Below are 12,822 nucleotides of genomic sequence, written 5' to 3'. Positions count from 1 at the left end.
CGTAGGGTCACTGACTGTAAATGACTGGTTACTTCTGTCTGTAGTTTTTCTCAGGTGCCAGCTATAGGTATTTTCCCACTGCTTGTGTGTTTATCCCATGCATATATTCTATCTATGGGCACACATAGCTGTGGATGGCCAGGAAGATGATTCCTGCTTTATCTGTAAAATTCTCATGAATAGAAATAATACTAGGATATTTTCATTACTCACTCTGACATAGGAAAGTAATAGTATTCTCAGTCACAAAGACAGATAATTTAGACTTCAGATCAAATTCAAAGCAAACTGGTTGCCCCTGGAGACGAATACACAAGGACAATTTCCCAGGTGTTCATTGCTGATTCAAGGTCATGACTTTGTCAGCAATGGACTTTCTGCACGTTCTCCCAACCTCAAGGCGAAGCCAGCTAACTGTTCGTTGTGCTAGTCCTAAATTCCAGTGTCATTCCCTGTCTGGGGACCCTGACTGCAGAGCTAGTGCTTACTTTACTCATCACGCCTGCTCAGCGCGACCTCCCCAGCCTGAGGGAAACTGTGGGCTCAGTTTGGCTCTGTTTCTTATTGTTTACTCAAGAAGTGCTGTGTGACCCCGAAAATGTGATTCATACTTGTCCAGAGGCTTTGCTGCAGGGGAAGTAGGAGAGAATGTGAGGTGTGTGTGTGTGTGTGTGTGTGTGTGTGTGTGTGTGTGTGAACATATACTGAAGGGGAGATGTAGCTGAGTGTGCAGAAGGAGATGTCTGAGAGACGCAGAGAGAAGTGTTATGTAGCTGTCTGTAAAGAGATGTAGCTCTGTGGACAGAGGTTTTCAGAAAGGGATTTCTTCAGTTGAGAGAAGGTTACCATCAGGAAAATGTGTGCTTGTTCCTTCTTTCTTAGGTTACCATCAGAAAGCGTGTGTTTCCTTATCTACCCTCAGATAGAAAAAGTCTAGCCCTCAAAGAAGAAATTTTCCTAAGTCCTCACTGCTCTGAAGACATGCTTTTGCTACCCAGGATGCAGTCCTGGGAGCTGGACTCCCAAGCTGCAGTAGTGGAGTGTGAGCTTACAGTTTAAATGTCAGCATCTGCCACATAACCACTGTGTCAGACTGACAGCCACCCTAATGGCCAGACCGTGACCTAGGTGACCTATTTCCAGTAGTCATCTAACAGGTAATTAGCAACTTGGAAGAGGAAATGTTTACAATGCACTAAAAGCATGTACTGCTGTTGGAGAAATATCATAAAAGATATCTTTAATGTGAACACTACATTATACAATGAAAAACATGTACAAGGTGCCACGTCCACCCAGCTGCCCACGCTGACACAGACCGTCTTCAGCCAGGCAGCCTTAGTCCACTGTGCTTCCTTGTGCTCCGCTCTCCGGCTCTGACACTCTGCTTAGTAGTTATGGCTCAGCAAGCATGCCACCAAGCCCTCCACAGCCCCAAGACTGGCAAGCACACACAGTAAGACAGCAGATCAGCCTTCTCACTAATAAATATAAACTTAGCAATCTGATCTGCGTCACCGGAGCCAACTGTTTTCACATAGGGATGGTCTGCTTCTTGTGGAACTAGAGCGAATACACTGTTCTTCACAGTGGAACGCAGGGCGTTCTGAATACAAACACAGCTTGTTTGGGCCAGGGATAGAATTTCTTGTTAACGAGTTTATTTGTCTTCACAAAGGGTTGCTACAGCCATTCACGGCTGCAGCAGACTGCAGTTGGGTGTTCCGGTTGTGCTCTGAAACCCCATAGTCTCCCTAGTGACTGGCCCGAGGGCTGTGGCTCTCCAGTGACAGGGAGGCCCCTTAGTCTCCATTTTCATCACTGGCTTTCTCGGGGATGACTTCCAGGCTCCGGCGTGGCTTCTGGGCCTCAGAGTTTTCAGTGCCTGGTTTGTTCAGTCCACACGAAACAGCTGCATAATGGATCTGCTTCAGGTTCTCCAACGTCTCATTCTTAGCATATTTCAAAAGATCCGCTTGTCCCTAGAACAAAACATGTGATTAGACAGCATTAGACAGACATGACCACTGCTGGGCTCTGCAGTACAGACCTTCTGTGCAAACACAAGAACTTTTCAGCACCTTCTACTTAAAACATGGCCACCTTTCTAGGAGCAGACTGCTCTCTGGACTGCTTAAGTCAGCTCTTTCAGTGACTGCCAGTCTAATCTTGATTGTTCCTTTTAATGCTTGCTTTAAAACCCTGAAATAAACTGTCCTATAGATGTTCCCCTCCTGGAGGGGTGGCCCCGTTCCTGGGAAGCTGACGACACTTATGTCCTTATGTCGCTATGCCATGGACAGTTACCTTTCTCACTCTGAGAACACAGATGACAGAAACAACTCAAGAGAGGAAGACTTTATTTATTTATTTATGTTTATTTTGTTTGTTTGTTTTGAGACAGGGCTTCTCTGTAATTTTGGAGCCTGTCCTGGAACTCAGTTCCATAGACCAGGATGGCCTTGAACTCACAGAAATCCACCTGTCAGCTCCTCAGTGCTGGGATTAAAGGCGTGTGCCACCACTGCCCAGCAGAAGGCTTTATTTAGACTCATAGTTTAAGGCTAGCGTCCATCATCATGGGGAGGTCATGGTGGTGCAGGAATAGGGAACAGCTCCTCACATTGTGTCTGTAGCCAGGAGGCAGATACTGGAGGTCAGGCTGGACCATAAAACCTCAAGCCAGCCCTTTCTCTAGCAAGGTTCCACCTCCAAAGGTCACACAGTGGTCAGAACAGTGCCACCGGCTAGGGTGTCCTACAGGGCATTCACATTCAAACTCTAACTAAAACACCATGCAAATGCTGGGGTGGTAGAGCTGCCTGCAAAGCCCACAGGAGACCCTGGTGACACTGACTATGGGAGCTGTCATGCTCCGGGAAGTGACGCGGGCACTGGTTCACCCAACCATACTTAGAGTCATTTCTGTCACCAGGGGTAAAAAAGGATTTCTACATGAGGAATCGTGTGGCACACACCCAGACATATCTGCGTGACAATGCACACAACTGTAGTACAATATCAGAACCAGGGCATGACATTTGCAGTGTGCTACTTAGCTGTTTGTTACTTTCTCTCAAGCAGTTAAGCCACACTAGCCCAGGGCTACAAAGATCTCTCCTGTGCTCCCTTATCTCCCCTACCCGTGACAACCCTGCTGTGAAATCAGCCTGCCAACAGGCCTTCCAAAGTGCTGAGTGAGCTCAGAGCAGCCCTCACCGAGTCTGCAGGGGACAGGGAAGGGAAGGCCCGCTGCTCTGTGCTCTCAGCCCAGTTTAGCCCTGTATGAAGTCTGACCATCGGCCTGATACATAGTAACCAACACATGTCAGGAAGAAAACGGGGAGGGACTGGCACAGTTGGTCTAAAATCCGGGCCGATAGGGGTCTGTGTAGTTTGCCTACCATGTCACTTGGCTCTGGGGGCGGGGCTGCCGTGTGCACCTTGGGTATAGAGGACTACTATTCTGTCTTCATTCCCATAGCGTAAGACCTCTTCCACTGTAACACAGAAAGTGTCTGTGCACTGCTAAGACGCAGTTCCCGTGAGACGGCAGAGCTGCCACACTGCTCCCCGCGTCACCAACAAGTCAACATCTACTGTCTACCACTGATAGCTTTTCCTATTTGTGTTTCTGCACTGAACAATGCACCCTTGTCTGGATAGGCCATGGTTTACTTATCCACTATCCACTCACCTACCAAAGACATCTAGGCTACTTCCACATTCTGGCAATTTTTTTTAAGTCTTTGGGCATAATTTTTCAAGTCATTTTAATAAATGCCGAGGAGTGTGATAGCTTTATCATGTTAGTAAGACATGCACAGTTTCTTACAACGCCATCACACTGTTTTCCCAGGCACCATTCTCAATCCGGCCAGTAGTGGACGAAGTCCTGCCGCTCTGCCTCTCAGCCAGCATTTGGTGCTGCCTAATAAGAATGTCTTGGCAACTCACTGTCTCAATTTTGAATTTATAATAACACAATTTTGAACACTGTTTCGTTCATCTTCTGGATACTGTTTTTGGCCACACGTCTTCAGGCTTTCTGAAAGCCAGACTGACCTGAGCCCTAATGGCTGACCTGTGAGAACGCCACCTATTTGGAAATCACTCCTTTATCTGATGGCAAGGATTTTCTTATAATTTGCGTCCTCCTTTGACACTGTCTTTCACAGAGCAGTTTTAGTTATAACGAGATCAGTGTCTATGGTGGCAAGTCTACGACTCTCACTGTCACACGCAATACTACCACAGTTGCCCGCCGTCTCCTTAGCATTAGTTCTGGCTTCCCCTTCAGACCCATAGTCCATGTGCCCCAAGTCAGTTTTCATATGTGACATTAGGTCGCTTCAGAATTAATTACTGAAAAGAGTCTTTGCCTTGTTTACTGAGGTGCCTCTGCTCAGTCAATTGTGCTCCTTGAAGTTGCCTGCAGCTCTGCTAATACCACGGTGTTTTAGTTACTATAAAATTTTAGCAGACCTCTAAATCAGGTAGTTTCAATGCCCCCACCCCAACTTCAGTAATATTACTATAGTTTTTTTTCCCCATTAAATGCTGCATTTCTGGGCTCTTCTCAGTGTTGACATTCAGTTTGGAATCAGCTTGTTGGTATACGCAAAATAAGGGGCTGGGATTTTGGTTGGAATTGTAATTAATCTACAAGTCCAGTTGAACAGCATCAAGCGCTTGCCAACACGGAGTCACATCTATGGACGCTATGACGGCTAATTTTGGATGTGACTTGACTACATCTGGAACTCAACTCTTAGTCAGATCTTAGTCAGGAAGACCCACAATAAATCTGGACCCCAGCTTCTAGTAGCAGCCCATAGAAAAGGACACGGAAGGACTTCACTTTTTGCTGTTTGCCCTCACACTCGTTCACCTATCCTGTTGTGGAGGGGTTCCTTCACTGACAGGAGAGCTGACTTCTTTGGCATTCTATCACAGACTGAAGGCCAACATCTCTCCGGAAATCAGCTCCTGAGCCAGACTGGGACTGCTGAGATTTCCAGTCTTGGGGATCAAGCAATCACCAGGCTCCTGTCCCTGCCAGGGTCCACTGTTGGACTAGCCAGACTGATGCTGTAGCCTAACGAATCCTTTCTAGTTCACATATATCCATCCTGCATTGTTTAGTCCTTTTGGATTTTTTGGCCAGCATTTTATAGTTTATAGTTTTCCTCATGTTAGTTTAATATATTTTTTTCTAAATTGATACTTAAAGATTTTACTTATGCGTGTGCTAATGTGCTTTTTAATTCAATTCCCCTTTGTTGGTATAGAAGAAGTGGTTTTTGTATAGTAACTGCATACTGCAACTTCGAAAAAACACCGACTTTACAGTCTGTGACAGTCAGCTTCAGCTGTCAGCTAAAAACACCGACTTTACAGTCTGTGACAGTCAGCTTCAGCTGTCAGCTTCACACATCTGGGAACAAGAGAGAGCCACAACTGAGGAAATGTCCCCGTCAGACTGGCCGATGGGCATGTGTGGGGCATTTTCTTGACCGCTAATTGATGCAGCACGTCTCAAACCACAGTGAGTGTCTCCACCAGAAGAATGGTCGTAGGCTATGTAGGGAAAGCAAGCTGAGCAAGCCAGGGAGCAGTTTCGGTTCCTGCCTCCAGCTCCTGCCCGGCTTCCCCCATGACAGGCTGTGACCTGTAACCTCAAATAAATTCTTCTTCCCCAGAGTTGCTTTTGATCATAGCGTTTAGCATATGTCTTATTTTTCTACTGCTGTGATAAAACATCAAAAATAAAAGCAATTTAGGAAGGAAAGGAGTTATTTAAATTTTTTGTTTGTTTGTTTTGGTTTTTCAAGACAGGGTTTCTCTGTAGCTTTGGTGCCTGTCCTGGAACTAGCTCTTGTAGACCAGGCTGCCTTGAACTCATAGAGATTCACCTGTCTCTGCCTCCCAAGTGCTGGGATTAAAGGTGTGCGCCACCACCACCCGGCTTTGTTTAATCTTACAGTTTATAGTTTATCATCCAGGGAAGTCAGGGCAGGAACCCAGAAGCAGGAGTTGATGCAGAGGCCATGGAGGGGTGCTGCTTACTGGCTTGTTCCCAATGGCTTGCTGAGCCTGTGTTCATATAGCATCCAGGACCACATGCCCAAGAGTAAAGCAACCCACGATGAGCTGGGCTCCCCACATCAATCACCAATTAAGAAAATGCACCAAAGGCTGTGCACAGGTCAAACTGGTGGGCGTTTCTCAGCTGAGGCTCCCTATTCTGAGATGACTCTAGTCTGTGTCTAGCTGAAATCAAAACTAACCAGTGCATCTCAGCAACACAAAACATATCAGAACACAGTTCAAGGAATTTTTACTTATTAATTCTTTCAGGTATTGTACATAAACAATCATCTCACCATTGAACAAAAACAAGTCTTTTTATTCCTTCTCTATCTGCACCCTATATCTTACTGCATTGGCTAGAGTTTCTGATTCAGTGCTGAGAGCTGGTGCAGTAACGGTGTTGCTGAGGTTCTTACACAAAGCATTTAGTGTGTGAGCTGTGAGCTGCAGGCATCTGCAGATATCCTAGCGGTGTTGACGCATCCCCCCCCCCCCACTCTACTGTGAATGGACTATGGGCGGGTGCTGGGATCCATGGAATTATCTGCATCCACCGCTAGGACTGCATTTCCTTCTTCCCAATGTGCTGTTACACGAGTTAATCCGTGTGTTAATATGTTAAATATCCAACTGCATATTTCAATACATATGACACAAGGTATTACATTTTCCCCTACACCGTTGAGAACATCAGGTTATACTTAGGGTTTTGTCGTTGGTTTGACTATCAGGGTGATAGCAGTCTTACAGAGTGAGTCTGGAAGAATAGACTTCTTAAGAAATTGGTCCATTCCCTGTATGTCACCAAGTTTGTGGACACAGAGTACTTTACGATCTTCCCTTGATAATCTCTGAATGTCCATAGGATATGAAATTCTTTTATTTTATCCACTAGTAATTTTTGTCATATCTTTTCCCCACTCAGCCTAGCTAGAGGTTTATTGATTTTTTTATGTTTGTTTATTAAACAGATTTTTGACTTGTTAATTTTTTAAAGCTTATTTACTGTTTTCAACTCTATTGATTACTCCTTGAATATTACTTTTGTTAATGAAAATTAGTTGGTATTCAGTGAAAATGCCTAGCTGTAATACCCTCTAGGGCTTAACATGTTCCAAACTGAGCTCTGGACCCCATGTTTCTCTGCACAAGCTTCCCTTCATTAGAGCAACCCCATTCCTAAAGTCCCTGACGCAGTGACCCTGGTGTTGCCACTGGCTCCTCTATCACTTCAGCCATTGCACCTGCGAGCAGTAGTTTCTGCCTGGGCTTTCAGATCAAGTTCTTCAGCTTCGTGCCAGCCTCACTCGCACCGCACGCTCTAAGTTACCGTCATCTTTCTCTGACCCCACTGTCAGCATGACCAGGTCATAACACATCTTCTCTTTCTTAGCTTACAACCCTTTAGTGAGTTCTGCTTGGAGTGAGGATCAAAGTCCTTGTTTGTGTCTCTGAGTCCTACCCCACTGCTGGCATTTTATCCCCATATCTCCTGCCTCCTTCACTTAGCCCTCACTATTCTAGGCTACTGAAACCAGCAGGTCCCCTCCACGTGGGCCTTCCATGTGCAGACTGAACCAGCGCCTCCTTCAGGTCACAACACTGATAAGTCCTTCCAGAACTGAACTGGCACTCCTGCCCACAGCCCTCCGGGCCCTTTCCTGAGTAGCTTTCCATACTCACAACCACCGGAGGCGCTTTTGGGCTGGGGCTTTGAGAGTGTGCGGACCCCTGAGCCTAGGGCATTAGCAGTTACTTGGTAAGGGGTCAGTGAGGACAGCTGAATGAATGCACAACAAAGATATGCAGTTTCTTCTCTAGAACATTCAGTTCTGCCTTTCTCTGTGCTTGTACCTGTGACAGAGGAATACTTTATTTTTAATGCACATTGAGAATAAGAAACCAGGTTTTGCTGCTCTCTGTTAGCATATATAGACCTACCACATGATAAAAGGAGTTTTAAAAATAAAGACCCTGAAAAGCACAGAATTCTGTGTAATAACAGGGCTTTTGGCTGCTTTTGTTACCCAAATTTAGGTGGGTCATTACGGCATCTGAAACAGATTGATCAGGTGTCAAACCACTATCCATGAGGCAGAAAACGGGCTCCCAGGCAACACATCTAAGTTTGGGGGCAGCTGTACCTGGCCCTGATGCTGTCCATGTGGTTTCTGAAATGAACTACCGCATTCAGCTCTCCACTGTGAAGACCAGAGTCTGACAGAGGCAGTACTCACTGAGGTGGCGCTCACAGCCCCATTCTGAAGCCTTTACAGAACAAGAAGTTCTAACAACACTGCTGCCCACTGACCAAGGGTGAGCAATTTTGAAGACTTCTGCAAGCTGCTTTATAGTGGTTTCAGATGAGAAACTCACACTGCGCTCAGTTTCAAAGTCTGTTTTGAATTTTGTAACTTACTCTATTTGATTTTTATCTCAAAAGAACTCTACTAAACTTAGCTCACAAAATAACCTCTAAAAGATGCCGCCCTAAGAATTCTACCAGAATTCAGTGATGCACTACACTCCTTAAGCTCCTCAACTCCAAGATCACCCTATGAAGCAAGCAGCCCTCTAACACACAGACTACGGAAAGACACATGGACAAAGCTACAGACTGCTGCCCCTGGGAAACACAGATGCAGAAGTCTTCAATAAAACACTACAACATAAAGAAGAACATCAGCCACGGCTTTATCATGCAGGGTTAGTTAAAGGTGAATAAGCTGATAAATATAATACATAATATAAATGAACTTAAAGACAAAAATCACACGATTATCTAAGAACTATCTCAAAAAAAATGTTTACCGTACCTAGCAATCAGGGAAATGAAAATCAAAACAACTTTTGAGATATCATCTCATCCCAGTCAGAGTGGCAAAGTGGACAAAAAATTGCTGGTTCTCCACCCAAAAACGTTCTGGAGAAGAGGAACCCTCACTCACTCTTTATGATGCTGGGAACTGGTGCAGCCACTCTGGAAATCACTGTGGAGAGTTCTCAGAAAGCTAAAACTAAAACCACCATGTGACCCATTTCTTTAGCCCTTGGTGTCTGTCTCAAGGACCTGGCATTCCACTCCACAGACAGTTGCTTAGCAATGTTCACTGTCCCCCATTTGCAATAGATAAAAAATTGAAACCACCTAAATGTCCTTCAAAGGATAACCATGGAAACATGGTCCACACAGACTCTAGAGTACTACCCAGTTTTAAGGAAGAGAAGCGTGAAATGTACGAGCACGTGCACGGACCTAGAAATGATTATATTGAGTGATGTAACCATGACCTGCAAAGACAGACACCTCATGTTCTCTCCCATCTGTGTTTTTTAGCTCCAAATCTTCATATGTGATTATATAACACGGAATAAACACAGAAATCAGGACAGTACAGAGGGACCACAGGGGTCAGGAGTGGGGAGCTGAGAAGGGGACTAGCAGGACACAGGCAACATGAAGGGGAAATGGAAACATGAGGAGAATAATGCAGGAGGAAAGAAGAGAGAGACACAACCACACCATGGGTGTTTGATGAAGCCTCAATGAATCCTATTATAGTCTCTAAAAGCACATGTATGTGTGTATATAGACATGTATGTATTATATGTTATTTTGGGTAAATTTAAAATAACATGACTTCTTAAGGCCTTTCCAAACATTTTTGGCATTATTTGTTTTTGTCCCTCTCCTTAGGGCTTCTAGCAAAGTGTACATAAAAATACCCTGCTTTGACCTTCTTTTTTGTTGCTTTTTCCTAATTAATTTTATGTTTATTAATTTATAAATATGCCTGCATGCCAGAAGGTATCAGATCCTATTATAGACGGTTGTGAGCCACCATGTGGTTGTTGGGAATCGAACTCAGGACCTCTGGAAGAGCAGCTGGTGCTCTTAACTGCTGAGCCATCTCTCTAGCCTCTGCTTCGACCTTCTTATCCACTAGAAACACAGAAGACTGTGGCAATCCTTATCAATACCATCAACGCCCCAGGGACAGTGCCAACTTAGGCTGAGGCCTAGACAGCACCAAAGCCCAGGAAGACAGACTTCAGCCCAGTTACAAACTCAGGCCTAGCCATGTGCTGCCCCTGCCTGGTGACTACATCTGTATGCATCTCATTTTCCTACCATCCTGCAGATCTGCATGCAAGAGGGCCATGCTTCTGTGTCCCTCAGAGATGCCACACAGTGAGTGCAGCTGCTATGCCGTTTCTCATGAGAATCTTCTGCAAAGCAAACTAGACAATGGAGTCTGCAAAATCCAACATACATCTCGTGACAGCACACACAGCCAAGATAGCAGGAAGTGGTTACACATTTTATGCAGGCAGTCACACCATGAAGTCTGTAGTAAGTATTTTATGATCACTGCTTTAGGAGATGGGAGACTCATCTACAAAGTGAGTATGCTTCAATTTGCTACATCATAGGCATTTAGAACCTTACAAGCCGAAGGCCCAAGCCCCCTTCAAAAGCTCTGAACAAACAATGGAGAGCAGCGGGTGGCAGACATCAGGGTATGTCAGGAGAACATAGATATTGTTTAGAGCATCGGATCACACGTGTAGATCATGTGCAATACAACAATGGGCACAATCAAAACGTGAAGTTAGACACCTTAAATGTGTACAACCAAAAATAAATTTTATTACTAGTAGGCTGGGGATGTGGCTCAGGCTACAGTCCTTGCCCAGCATGTGTAAAACCCCGAGCCCAATCTTGAGAACTGAAAAAAGGGTAGGCAAGATAATGAGATATTATACTTCAGATTGTTCCAATCTATTTGAGGCACAACACTGAGCAAATTCTAGTATCCATATGGTCTTTAAGCATTAATGGAATGTTGATGTAGACTCCCTGATGACTCCAGAAAGTGCACCACTCTGGCAGAGATGCTGATAATACAGAGTGATGAACGCAACGGATATGGGAGACCTTGAAACCTGCCTCTCAACTCTGCAATAAACTTAAACATTACAAAAATAAAATAAATAAAAGACCTTTTAAAAACATGGGTACTATTTAATGTTTTCTTTTCTTTTTTTTTTTTTAGAAAAGATTTATTTTTATGTGTATGGGTATATGGCCTACAGGTACATCTGTGTGCTATGTATGTGCAGTGCCTGTGGAGACCAGAAGAGGGTGCCTGACCACCTGGAACTGAAATTGTAGATGTTTGTGAGTTGCTATGTAGGTACTCGGACTCAAAATCGAGTCTCCTGGAAGGGTGGTCAGTTCCAAGCCATTGCTCCGGTCTTAGTACCTTTCTTTCAGCTGCAATTGAAAGTAGCTCAGAGGGTTCTGGATCGTAATGACAGTGCTAAGTCTGAAACCACAAAGCTCAGTTATGTCAGACAAAAGAGCAAAGCCTTCTGGGAACACTAGCCACCCTTTACTGAATGACTGCCTTGTGTCAGCTGCTGTAGTCAGTGTTGTAAAGACTGCTCGTGACAGTCTCATGTGTCTGTGAAGACACTCTTCTGCTCCTATCTGATAGCAAGGATGCTGAATTTGGACAAATGGGAGACTTTGGCTAAGGCAGAATCTGAAGAGCAGATTACAGTGAAATACACCTTACTTCCTTACGTGTGTGTCTTGTGTTCCTTTCAGGTAAATGTGAGCCCCACCTAAGGAAAGCTGAACCTCACTCACTGAGGCAAAGGAAACGGAATCCCCACCATCTCAATGGACTCTGTGTTGCCACTGCAGCTACACACGCTTTCTGTGACTTAAAATACTGAAGCTTTCAGCTCTTGTGTGCTGAATGAGCAATGCGTGACTTCAACGGTGGGATTGTGGGAGCATCCCTCACCACCCTCTCTTGGGGAAGCCAGAGGAAGGCCTCCTATTGGTCAGGCCCACTTTCCACTGAAGTCTCACTAAACCTCGCAATGGAAACAAGGTCACCCAACATCAAGTAATTCGCAGCTATAGCAACAGGCACAGGCGTCTCTCCAGGCCTGAGCACTGTCCAAATGTGCCCGTGTATCTCCCATCCTGTGGGTCCCACACAGGCACTAGTGACTCAGGGTGAGCGTGCACTGCTAGGGAAAGGGCACTGCTCTCTGGCTGCCCCTCACATCCTACAGCAGCCCTGGGAGAGGCAGTGGAGGGCGTATTCAACTCTACAGTGCAGCATCCTGGTCATACAAGGGCAGCAGGTTCATCTTTGCTTTTGAGTCTTGAAACTCTTACCATCACTCTGGGCTCTTATCTAATTTTTGGTTATCCCCCAACTTACCAAAGCTCTATAAAATTTCAAATAAAAAATCAATTTAATTTAAATCAAGAAAAAAATGCCATTCTCTAGAGAACGCAATTTCCTACTTTCAGCACTTCAGATGGAGGTTCCTAGGCAGCACTGCAGAGGAGGTATCGACCACAGTGTTTTCTCATTGGCTCTGATGTGTCACAGCCAGGCAGGCTATGGCACAGTACAGACACTCAGGTGACAGACGGGGAGGAGTGGGCCGGGACCAGCTCCACACCTCTGCGGGTACCAGAAGCAGCACACAGGACCCTTCCCTCACACGGGGAATGTGGGGGGTCTCTCAGCACATTCTGTGGGACCACACAGAAGCCGAGGAATCACTGCGCACTGGTATGGTCCCTGGGATGTGCTGTGTTTAAAACAGATCAGAAAGAGCAGCCTGCCCAACGATGAACACTACTTTTCATACACGACTCAATTAGAAATTAGCTTCCAGTCAAGACAGCTTTCCAGA

General features: G+C 45.3%; 1 protein-coding gene across 1 annotated transcript in view; it reads right to left on the bottom strand.

Annotated features, from left to right (window-relative positions):
* Window positions 1–1,209: 1,209 nt before the first annotated feature.
* Plcl2 (phospholipase C like 2) overlaps window positions 1,210–12,822 on the bottom strand; it is a 192,686-nt gene continuing 181,073 nt past the window's right edge. The window contains exon 7 of the mRNA XM_075980960.1: window positions 1,210–1,982. Coding sequence (XP_075837075.1) covers window positions 1,803–1,982 — 180 coding nt within the window. The 3' untranslated portion in view covers window positions 1,210–1,802. The remainder of the gene's footprint in view (window positions 1,983–12,822) is intronic.

This window comes from Microtus pennsylvanicus, chromosome 7 (assembly GCF_037038515.1).
Source record: "Microtus pennsylvanicus isolate mMicPen1 chromosome 7, mMicPen1.hap1, whole genome shotgun sequence".
Taxonomy (NCBI): Eukaryota; Metazoa; Chordata; class Mammalia; order Rodentia; family Cricetidae; genus Microtus; species Microtus pennsylvanicus.
This window is presented reverse-complemented; position numbering and strand designations above follow the sequence as displayed.